Genomic DNA, 12,302 nt, shown 5'->3' with positions numbered 1-12,302 from the left:
TCCTTTCATTCAGGAGCTCAGCAAATGCACGTGCACGCACACACATGCATGCACATGCACACACACGTGCACACACACAAGCGCACACGCGCGCGCGTGCGCACACACACACACACACACACACACACACACACACACACACACAAACACACACACACAATAGGGACCAGTGTAGACTAGTGGTGTGAGTAACTGTGGGAGAAGTCAGGGTCAGAAAGGCGAGGCCCCGAGAAAGACAAATACACACACACACACACACACACACACACACACACACACACACACACACACACACACGAGTGTGCGTGTGTGTGTGTGTGTGTGTGTGTGTGTGTAGGGGTGATTGGTTAGGTTGCATGCAGCCCTGCAGTTATGAGGTGCTGAATAAGAGGAGTGGGGAGAGAGGCTGAAGAGGAGGAGGTCACGGCTGGGCAGGTCTCTCACTGCTGCGGGGTCGCAGGTGGATGGGCAGGTCAGGAGGTGCGGGACGGCACGACAGGTTCACGCAAGGTGACGGGACGGGGTGGAGTGAGGTTGATCCGCAGCAACAGGTGTTGGGGAAAAACAAACAACGGAACAAGTAGACAAGTGGAGAGGTGTGTGTGTGTGAGGGGGGGGGAGGGAGGGAGGGAGGGTGAAATGAGAACAAGAGACAAACACAGGAGACTGTTATTTAGTTTAGCATCAGCCTGTGCCATGCCAGCTATGAGCCAGGCCGCCATCTACACAACGACGAACATAACCACTGATACACACAGCTTGTGTGACACGACACAACTTTAACACTGAACATTTAAGTCACGCTGTTGTTGACCACTCTGTTCTGGTGCTTTTTTTTAATGATGTCATTAAAAAAAAGCAAACCCGTTCCAGTTTAACAGCATCCCGCCCTAAGACCCCCTGCATGTGATGCTGGAGTGAGTCAGCAGATGGCCGTGTTCTAGCAGCATGGGACATGTGAACGGCAGATTAACAAGTGTGTGTTTCTCTTTGTTTGCCTGGCTGGAGGCAGCCATGAGACCCGGCGATGTGAGAAGGCAGAAAGCCAGACAGGACAAAGCGCTGCGGAGCGACGCTGGCGTGGGATAATGTGAGTCTCCAAGCCTTTTGATCTGGGCCGTGCCGGAGTCACCGGCTGACTGCACTGGTCTAGACGTGTCCGATTCTGCAGCCCTCCTGACTGGAAGATGTCACCTTCTTTCCCCTCATATTTTTGGTCAAGAAACTAGTCAGGTAGAGACACATAGAAAACACCATTCATAATTTAATATGCACTCGACTTGACATGCTCTCTTGTCTATGATACGATTACCGTAAGGCGCTCAGGGACGCCAGTCGGTAACGTTCCAATGTATCTGGTAATTACCGACTCTCTTCTTTTTTTGGATTTTCCCCTCCTTTTTCTCCCCAATTGTATCCGGCCAATTACCCCACTCTTCCGAGCCGTCTCGGTCGCTGCTCCACCTCCCCCTGCTGATCCGAGGAGGGCTGCAGACTACCGCATGCCTCCTCCGATACATGTGGGGTCGCCAGCCGCTTCTTTTCACCTGACAGTGAGGAGTTTCGCCAGGGGGACGTAGCGCATGGGAGGATCACGCTATTCCCCCCAGTCCCCCCCCCCTGAACAGGCGCTCCGACTGACCAACCAGAGGAAGCGCTAGCATACAGCATGCCACATGCCACTTCCCACCTGCAGACATGGCCAACTGTGTCTGTAGGGATGCCTGACCAAGCCGGAGGTAACACGGGGACTCGAACCGGCGATCCTTGTGTTGGTAGGCAACGGAATAGACCGCCACACCACCCGGACGCCCCTCGCTGACTCTCTTCTAAGTGGCTTTGGACAAAAGTGTCTGCTAAATGAGTAAATATAAATGTACATCTAAGTAACGGTAACTCAAATGCAGTGACCAGTCTGACTACGTATCATCACAGTTCCAGCTGGGGAGGTTTTATGACTTACGTGAGTTCTCATTAACGGAGTTAAGGTTTGCTGTCGACGTCTATTTTCGAGGGCACCAGTGAGGGGATTAAGGGGTTTTATTTTTGTGTGACAGGAGAACAGGTGTGCGCTGGTCTGCCGGGAGGATTTACCATCCGCTCCGATGTGATTTTCAGGGCCCGCGCCATCAGCGCACCCCAGAGAAATGTGGCTGTTCATTCTGCTCGAGGAGGCCTGGCCACCGCATTTATTCTGGTCCGTTAGTGCAGCAAACCAGCCTCCCTTCATCTTATGGGCTTCGGAGCTGCCTGCCAACAGACAACCTCCTGGGATAGGCCTTCACCCCCACACACACTCGCACACATCCCCCACCCCAAACCCAGTACCTTTAACTCGCCTGTTTTACAGCCAGAAGTAATAAGAGGCCAAATGGGAAATGGAAATAGAGCTTTGCAGCATGAAAGAGATTCACATTGTCATGCCCCCCCCACCCCGCTCTGTGCCAAAGCAAATGGAGCGAAATTGTGGCTTTGAACTGACTGTTCTGATCCAGCACATTGATTTGAAGGATCCTCATGCCTGGACTGCTCTAACATCTGCAAGTAAAGCCCAGCTAACAGCCAGCTCATGCACGGTGGTATAGAGTATCATGTAGAAGGGCTTGGCTCATCCTAATGCCCATGGTCAGTGGTATACAAGGGTGCAGGGCAGGGCCCACTGAACTGCCTCGAGCTCGGTGCAAAACACTGCCATCAACGTGACTTTTGTGAGACATCAAGAAAGGTTGATTAGCAACACCAAAATGTGATCGGGGAGAACACAAAAGACACAAGTAAGAGGGGTGACGGAGTGACCACAATGTTACTCTGAGAGAAGGTCAAGGGTCATGTGTGGGGGGGTAGGGGGGGTCAAGTCCAGGATGAAGGTGAGAGAAGAGACTGCTTTACCTTCAGCTGTGGCCCCAGGAGAGAGGTCACCCATGGTGGACATTTCTGATTGTCAGAACAACAAAACCCATCAGAACTGATGCAAATGAGGGGTTGGGGGGAATTGGGGTGGTGGTGGGGTGCAATTGTACTAATCGAGCCTACCTGACATACGTTTTGGTGTTGTTTAAGTTATAGCGAGAAGACCACACACACTTACGATTCTGATGGAGATCCTGGGATATACTACATGATGTACTGGGTGATTGTGTGGAACAAGCCACACGAATTTGCTCTTGAAAGCAAGGGTAGTTTGTTACTTTTAGCTACAGGGCAGATTGGTAGTCATGGAAAGCATTATAAAATATTCTTAGATGGTTATAATGATGATTTCTTCTTAGGAAGATCACACACCCTTTTGTAAATGAGAGGGTTACAAAGCAGTCTTGTCAGAGCTGGAGCAGGGAGGAGAAAAGTCCCTAATTGGCTCTTTAAGGCTGAATGCAAAACAGCAAAATGCCTTGATAATTGGATGAGATAAGATCCACATATTTAGCGTATTTCTGAAAGCTGTGCTTATAAGTAGGCTGTTCCGTTTTATGAAAATTAAGATTATTTGTTTTTGTCCGAGCTTAAAAACGCCAGAATATCATAACATATTTCTTAGTCTGATCGGCTAGACATCAGATAAGACCCAGCCTCAATGTAGTATGACATGACTGATATTAAAATGAACAATTTGGGGTGTCGCGTAGTGGTCTAATCTGTTGCCTAACAACACGGGGATCACTGGATCGAATCCCCGTGTTGCCTCCGGTTTGGTCGGGCGTTCCTACAGACACAATTGGCCGTATCTGCAGGTGGGAAGCCGCATGTGGGTAACCCTGGTCGCTGCACTAGCGCCTCCTCTGGTCAGTTGGGGCACCTGTTCAGGGGGGAGGTGGAACTGGGGGGGAATAGTATGATCCTCCCATGCACTGTCTCCCTGGTGAAACTCCTCACTGTCAGGTGAAACTCCTCACTGTCAGGTGAAAAGAAGCAACTGGCAACTCCACATGTATCGGAGGAGGAATATGGTAGTCTGCAGCCCTCCCCGGATCAGCAGAGGGGGTGGTGCAGCGACCAGGACGGCTTGGAAGAGTCAGGTAATTGGCCAGATACAACTGGGGAGAAAAAGGGGGAAAAATCCCCCCCCCCCCAAAAAAGAGCAATTTGTTCAGTATTTGGGCTTCATTACGATGTGAATGTACGTGGAACCTGCCATGTGGCATGTTGAGCCTTGACATGTTGCAGGCTATGGCTACATGCACAGTGTATGTTCTGTATGTATGCACACAGGCTAAGTATTGTTTCAGCTGCAGCAGCTATGGTCACTGCCTCTAGGAAATGAGCAAGGGACGCTTGCATCATCAGAGACTAGAAAAAAAATCCTTTTAAAAAACAAACAAAAACACCAAATACCTTTTATTCTGTTTTCTTTCAAATCCTGCCAATTTGGCCACTTTGGATAAACAGAACAAAGTGAGAATGATTTACACTCAGGTCTATTCAGCAGCTGAGCAAAAAATAACATTTGTTTGTTTGTTTTTTTTTTAATTTTTAATGAAGGGGATCAGTTGCTGCTCATATTCAGACAGCAGTCTGAATCTAAGTTGACATGCAGAAGGTCAACTAAACTCAATGCAAATAGAAAATAGTCACAAATCTAAGTCAACAAAATCCTTGTCATTTGCATTTAACATTTACCAAGTTAATTTACCTTTAGCGGTCTATTTTTCATCCAGTCTTCTTTCAGATTTGAAATGCAACTCTCCCAAAGAGACCAAGGATAGGAAATACTGTGAAACGTGTCTCGCTCTGGTATCGGTGTGTTAAGCTTCAGTCATTTAATAACGTGCAACACAGCAGAGCATTTGATGCCAGACCAGCAGTTTGACCATCCAGATATGTACAGGGAGTCCCCGGATTACGATCAAATTCTGTCTGTTCGTAAACCGAATTTGTATGTAAGTCAGAACAGTTAAGTACAGTTCACATCTAGTGTCAATTAGTCAAATGTTTGTCTTAGTATACAGTATATATTTTACCTAACACGTCATAAATATAATAATGCAGTAATAATAAATGCAACTACAATGTATAGGTATATTGGGAGAAGGATGCTGAATTTGGAGGTGCCAGGGAAGAGAAAAAGAGGAAGGCCAAAGAGGAGGTTTATGGCTGTGGAGAGGGAGGACATGCAGGTGGCTGGTGTGACGGAGGAAGATGCAGAAGACAGGAAGAAATCAATCAATCAATCAATCAATCAAGTTGCATTTTATATAGCGTTTTTCTAGTTGCAACAGCCACTCAAAGTGCTTTGGAAATAGATAACCCGCTGTGGCGATCCCTAATGGGAGTAGACCAAAGTAGAAGTAGTAGTAGCAGTAGTGTGTATAGGTATAAAAAACTTTAAAAGAGACATTTCTTAAATTTCAAACTCTCTACCTGCCACTGTCCTCAAAGTGGGTCGCGACCGGCGGAGGCTGGCTGTTTGACGCCAGAAACAAGAGCCCGCTAGGGATTCGCCTTCCCACCTCACCGGGTAAGTGAAAAAGCGTTTCACCTCTCTCTGAACGCTTCATTATTTCCACTTTCATGTCAATCGTGATCGCTTTCCTTTACTTTGATGCATAACCATTACTTGCATCAGATTTACGCTTGTCCTGGTCGCTGCTCCACCCCCTCTGCTAATCCGGGGAGGGCTGCAGACTACCACATGCCTCCTCCATACAAGTGGAGTCGCCAGCCGCTTCTTTTCACCTGACAGTGAGGAGTTTCGCCAGGGGGACGAAGCCCCCTAGTTCCCCCGCTCCCCCAAACAGGCACCCCAACCGACCAGAGGAGGCGCTAGTGCAGCGACCAGGACACAACAACCACATTCGGCTTCCCACCCACAGCCCACAGACACGGCCAATTGTGTCTGTAGAGACGCCCGACCAAGCCGGAGGTAACACGGGGATTCGAACTGCCGACCCCCGTGTTGGTAGGTAACGGGATACACTGCTACGCTACCCGGACGCCCCACACAAAAAAATTCAGTCAAAACACAACGCACACAACAATGTTTACTCAATCAGACGTAGAATGGCAACGACGGCATGGCGTTGTTCTTCCACTGGCCGACGAACCGCCTAACACGCGCAGTGTTTTGAACATCATGAAAAGCAGTCTGTCCGCTCGTTAGTACGAACCACGGTGTGCAACTAGATTTTTCAAAATAATAGGCTTTACGGAGGTCGGTTCATAAGTCGGGTGTTCGTAACCCGGGGACTACCTGTATTGAGTGAAGCATCATATCTAACGTCTTGATGCATGCTCAATAATCCAGGTAAGACAATCAGAGACAGTTGAATCAGTTCATCTGGATCTCACTTAGTTGAGTGGTGAAACGTTTCTGCCAATAAACGTATCCAGATGAACTGATTCAACCTCATCTGATCATCATATCTAACATCTTCACCACGTTATACACCAAACAGACCTTATCTTGGTATATATAGCCAACGGACTGATACCTACCTAGCGCTTCACCTAGTGGTTTTACACGCCAACTGCACATCAATCCATAAGATTATGTTCTCGGTGATTAAGAAGATTGGCACTGCAAGATATTAATGCTTTAAATTCAATGCAAATCCCTTTGAAAATTCTTCCCATTATTTGTGATGTTAATGTGGCATGGTGCTTTTTGTGAGTGGCTTGGCAGCCACAGGGCATGCTGAGAGACAATATGTGTTCTGAGGCTGAGGCTTTCACACATATGCCTCCTTCCTACAGTAATTGTTTGGTGCAGTTAGTGGACAAAGAGACCGTGTTATGTCTCAGTGTCATGCTGGAATAATGGGATTAATTTTGCTTTTATTAGAGCCAGCTAGGGACACGACACTGGTCCCCCAGCAAAAAGAATGAAAGAGAGTCAGTCACAGAGAAGACAGTGAGAGCGAGAGAGAGCGAGCGAGCGAGAGAGAGAGAGTGAGAGAGAGCGAGCGAGCGAGAGAGACAGAGACAGAGACAGAGACAGAGGAAGAAAGAGAAGGATGAGGGTGTAAATTGCAGATTGGAAGAGAAAATTAAATAAACAAAGCAAAGGATAAGATAAAGACTTGAATGGAGAGGGAGGGAGAGAGAGAGAGACAGAGAGGTGTGAGTTAAAGAACTGTCCTCATCTTGAATAATCTGTTACTGTGTGGGACTCAACTCATCACTTATGAGCCGGAAATGAAAAGATTCCTCCCCAGAGCTTCTTCCTGGGGTGGCCTACGCCCCCTTTCTCCAACTCTTCCTCCCTCAATCTCTCCTATGCTTGCCCACTTTTCTGCAATCTTCAGGATTGAATTTGTCCCTGAATTCTCTGACAAATCCTTTGGTGCATGGAGGTTTAGGTGCACTTCAGTGCTCCTGTTATTTTTTGAATTCCATTGCCTTTTTTTTTTCCTTTGCCTGTGCAGTTATGAAAAGTTTTCTTCTGGCTTTAACAGACTGACATGCTTCAATGGTTCAATTTCCTTGCCTCCTATGGGCCATCCAGTATCCCTGAATAGAGTGCTTACAAGTCCCCCACCCCACCCAAGTTTGACAACAGTAAAAATACTTCACTGCACCCACGTCTTCACTACCCAAACAGGACTAAAAAAAATGCAGGATCCACAATAAACATCCAACATATAGTGACATCTCCTGTTGAAGTGGATTTTTATAAGTGTGGCAAAGAAACAGGAACTGTCTAACTTTCACTTCCTTCACCTCACGCAATGCATGGTTTGCTGGTGAGGGAAAATTGACAAAAACAAATTCTAGGTTTAGATATTTGCACTGCTAAAACAACACCAGTTAGGGCAGTGATAATGATTTGCCACATACATACATGACTCTCTATGGCACCATCTGAATTTGCTTGTAAGTCTGTCTTTCCTGTCTGGTTGAAGGTGTGTTAAAGGGCAGGTGGAATGTTGGGTTGAAATTAAAAGCTGCCTACACGTGGTTTCCCGTGACACATGACTGAGTACCTCTGATCACTGCGGAGTGAAATAAAAGAGCGCTGCAGTGTACTGGACTCTGGAGTAAAGCGTCATCTAAAAAGTGCAGTGAGTCTGTGGATTGGGATGGGAGTCTAGGGGAGGGGGTGGGGGTATTGATGAGTGACAGGTGGCTTGAGGTGAACAGCGAAGACAGAAGATACCTGCTGTTGGCTGTGGCTCTTCAAGAACTCCTCCCTTTTGCTGTTCTTCGTCTTCTCTGGGCTGTTCTGTTGCAGGTGCCTCAGCCGGGAGGCAGCCGAGGAGTGGAGGACCTTACCCATACCAGAGCCGTTAGCCCCCTTGGGGGGTGGGGGGTAAAGGAGGTCATTTAGAGGGGTGGATGAAAGAGAGACATGGGAGAAGAGCAGATGCAGACAGAGAAGAGAAGAAACCAGTTGTAAATAAATGGCATCATGGACGTCTCACTTCTCCCCATCCCTCCTCAAGTGCTTTATATTGGTAATAATACTGGCATAAGACAAACAACTCAAAATAGATTATAAACCAACTCAGCCACTCTGTCTTCTGAGAACAATGAGGTCTCTGAGGGCTAAAAGCTGAAGTTAAAAGTAGATCGACTGGGATTTTCCTAAAAATCAATGTAGACTCATACAAAAATAATCCCTCTCAATCATCACTTATGACCGGACCCACTAGACATGTGTGGTGGTGTTTGTATCTGCAGAGACCCTGTCCTCTGCCTGCATTTTCTTATTTTTCTTGCTGTGTACGGGACGTTTCTGGGTGTTAACCTTTGGCTAGCGGGACTTTAAAAACATAACAACCAGGCGCCAGCTCGAGATCGTAAGCACGCATCTAAGAGGAAGCTATGATAATGGGGGACACAACGCCAAAAAGATGCAAATATAGCAAGGTGAAATGCCAAGTGGACAAAGCTCGTTCCAAAATGAGAGTGGATCTGGGGTTGGCTTTCACCCGTTGGCAAGTACTGAAGGACAAGATAGGAATGACGAGCGACGCGGAGTTGGCCTGTACACTGGGATGTGTTCTAGCAACTGCGGACAGGGGGTGTGTCCTTTTGGTGTTGTTGGGCTGGGGAGGAGGGGACAAATTTGAATGTTGTGTTTACGAACCGCGACCGACAAATCCTACTCGTTCTACCTTTAACTGCAACATCTCCTTCGAGGACTTTCAGTATCGCTCATAGCACTGATGCAGAAATGTCAAACGAGAGTTGCCTAATGATCTCTTCTGGCATCCTAGCTTTGTCGAGTGTAAAATGTGCACTGCCACCCCCCCCCCCCAAAAAAAACCGAAAATCAAAAACAAAGACAAACAATCTCTTTGACGTTCCCAAGCTAATGATTCTCCATAAATATTTCTTCATAAATAAACATTAGCTGAAAGAAGTGATTACATATCGGTGGCATCACGCAGCCATCCTCATTAATCGCTGTATGCTAGCTAACGCGATCAAACACCAAGCTTGCATCTCCTCTGTGCCACCACCCCCACCACCACCTCATTATATGCACGAGAGGTTTGAAGTATTGACATATTATACATACTTAACACTCGATGAACGATGTTTATCTTGTTCTATGGACTAGAACTAAATCATAATGGGGATCAGAAATAGATCATCTGTCAGTGGGAATTTGGTCAGCCAACTATGCAAATTCTGGGCAGGGAGAAGACGCAGGGATTGTACCGGAATAATGAATGTAGTTGAAGTGATGAAATAATGTTCGAGGACTCTGTAATCCCCCCCCCCCCAACCATGCCCGCGGGAATGGCGCCTGGCTGTACATCAGAGAGGGGAAACTCACCATGACAGTAAGACTGGCAAGTACAGCAGCCCTGCCCCAAGTAGGGGGGCTTATACATGGAGAGATGGGCACCATGAATGCCCCCACCCCCAAAGTGTTTTTTTTTTTTTTACTGTAAACTATCATGAGGTGGCTGGATGCTCGGTAACACAAGAACACAAGGGCTCTTTTGATAACGTAGCTTCTTTGTTCCATCCCCTGTGTGCTTTGAGGTATCTGTATGAATCCTCAGGTGAACTGCAGGTGAACTCAGATGAGAAACAGTCGGTCTCCTTGCTATTGATGTGTCAGGCCTGAAAATGAAGTTCACTGCATGATCCTTAATTATTGACGAGATGTGGTTCAAGGCTATTTCACTTAGTGTAATTGATGGGTTTTCATTATCTATGTTCTCATCAGAGTGGCTGTAGAATACAACCACAGACATTGGCTGCCACAGATTGGAATTGACATCACTTTCTAACAATTGCTTGCTTTCAGCAGTCTGTCAATCACACATAACCCAAAGATTCAAATAATATTTAACTTGACTCAAAAACTTTTTGTCAGTCTTTGGGATCTATATTTCAGCAAGTAATTTTACAAGCATGCAATTATGAAGTTATACCAAGTAAGCAAGGCAGTTTTGAAGGACAAACAATAGATTTCAAAGAAGCAAACCACAGAATACAGACAAGAAGCGTAACCCCCCCGAGAAATTGGAAGTAAGGAGTGGAGAATAAGGTGACTAGAATATTTATTTGTATATTCATTTTTCATCATCTGTTGAGAAAAACAAAGAGCGTGAGCTCAACGGAGGTGAGACAGATGTCAGTACAGGTCAATGGAAAGACAATTAACAACTCCAGGCACAGCAGGACAGATGCTCCAGCACTAATCACACAGCAGGTAAGTAGGGAGGGAGTCTGTTGTCTGTCCCATTCAATAGAAGTTAATACCAGGCTCTACACGGTTTCAATTTGAAATACAATTAGATGGCAAATTGGGGAACAGACATCAGACTCGGATGAAAGCAAAAATCCTAACATCCAGTCACTCGTAGAAAAAAGATAAGGAAATGAATCAGAGCATGCCTCTTTGAGAAGAGGAGTCCAAACAGAGGGTGTGAGTAATGAACCTGAATCAATGTCGGGCTGAAAGAGGAGGGCTTGGGTGGGACCGGTGGTCTCTTGGCCACTGAGGCAGGATTGCTGGTCGGTTGTAAAGGTATGTTCACTGAGGATTCCCCAGAGTTGAGGTGCTCTGAGGTGGGCTGACCCCTGATCTCTATCAGGGTGTTCTCCAGCTCGCGGATGGTCTCTTCCAGGCTGTCCAGCTGCCTGTAGGTGCTTCTACGGACATCTTCCACTCTTCTGCAGGCATTCTGGCTCAGATTGTCTGGACCCTCTACAGAAGTTGCTGACCCAGCGGGCTCTGTGGCAGTGTCTAGTGGGCTGGGTTGGGCAGCAGGAATAACTTCTGTCATTGCAGCATTTGAGATGGTTACCATCCTATCTCCTGCCTCCATTCCCCTCCTCAGAGCCTCCAGCAGAGAGTCCTGCTGGCTGGGGTGCAGCAGTATCACAGGATCTGCCAGACTGGGACTGCAGTAGGTGAAACCTGTTTTGGGTTTGGGTACCGGCTTGGAGGATTTGAGCAGTGAGCGTAGCAGCCTGTAGGCTTCTCGCACCGTCACTTTGTCCCTGAATAGCACAAGCAGGGGCTTGTCACTCAGGTAGACCTCAGAGGTTTTCTCAGTAGCCCATGGTGGAATGGTCAGTGACTGTAAAACCTCAGTGCCGATCCTGCTAAGCTCCCAGGCCTCGGGGGGACTCACCACCCTCACCTCCAGCTTGGTCAGCACCAAGGCAAGCTCCTCTTTTGGCTCAGTATCTTCCTTTATTAAAGATTGCTCTGTCTTTGTCTCCCACCGAGGAGGGTTTCGCTGGGACTGGCTGACTCGTTCCTTCTCCTTAGAGTTCTGAACATGTGAGACCATGTGATGGCTGGTGCATTGTTGGGCTCGTTTCTTCTCTATAAAACCCTTTGATAAATCTCTAATAGGACCCTCGGAGGAAGAGGATGAAGCTGACACACAGCCTGTCAACACAATTTGGGGGATTGGAGAGAGAGATGCCAATCCTCGCTGTAATATAAGGAGAGTGTGTGAAATTGAAATTACATGGAGTTACTTATAACGATACCGGGCATCAGCTTTAACTCCAATTTATTGTGCGTTAACTCCTTACCAACGTGTTAGATGCCATAGTGCTAGCTGTGTGGTCTGTTGTGTGCAGCTCTCTCTGAGGGTCTGAGAAATCCAGTAAGGTGCAGCTGGACAGCTGATTGTGTAGCCCATGCTAAAAAGCAGTAAAAACAAATATTCAAAGCTGTAATATTTTACTGACATAGAAAGGGTTAACACTGATTTTTATTGGCCATTTCTTTCTTGGATTATTTCCCTCCCTTTTTCTTCCCAATTGTATCCGGCCAATTACCCCACTCTTCCAAGCTGTCTCGGTTGCTGCTCCACCCCCTTTGCCGACCCAGGGAGGGCTGCAGACTACCACATGTCTCCTCTAATACATGTGGAGTCGCCAGCCGC

At 47.1% G+C, this 12,302-nt stretch overlaps 1 protein-coding gene across 1 annotated transcript in view; it reads right to left on the bottom strand.

Annotated features, from left to right (window-relative positions):
• srcin1a (SRC kinase signaling inhibitor 1a) overlaps window positions 1-12,302 on the bottom strand; it is a 94,812-nt gene that overhangs the window by 726 nt on the left and 81,784 nt on the right. The window contains exons 17-20 of the mRNA XM_056288380.1: window positions 11,947-12,057; window positions 10,960-11,843; window positions 10,836-10,908; window positions 8,090-8,227 (exon numbers count right to left, since the gene is read on the bottom strand). Coding sequence (XP_056144355.1) covers window positions 8,090-8,227; window positions 10,836-10,908; window positions 10,960-11,843; window positions 11,947-12,057 — 1,206 coding nt within the window. The remainder of the gene's footprint in view (window positions 1-8,089; window positions 8,228-10,835; window positions 10,909-10,959; window positions 11,844-11,946; window positions 12,058-12,302) is intronic.

The sequence above is a fragment of the Lampris incognitus genome, chromosome 10 (assembly GCF_029633865.1).
Source record: "Lampris incognitus isolate fLamInc1 chromosome 10, fLamInc1.hap2, whole genome shotgun sequence".
NCBI lineage: Eukaryota > Metazoa > Chordata > Actinopteri > Lampriformes > Lampridae > Lampris > Lampris incognitus.
Note: the sequence above shows the minus strand (reverse complement) of the source record. Positions and strands in the feature narration are given on the sequence as shown.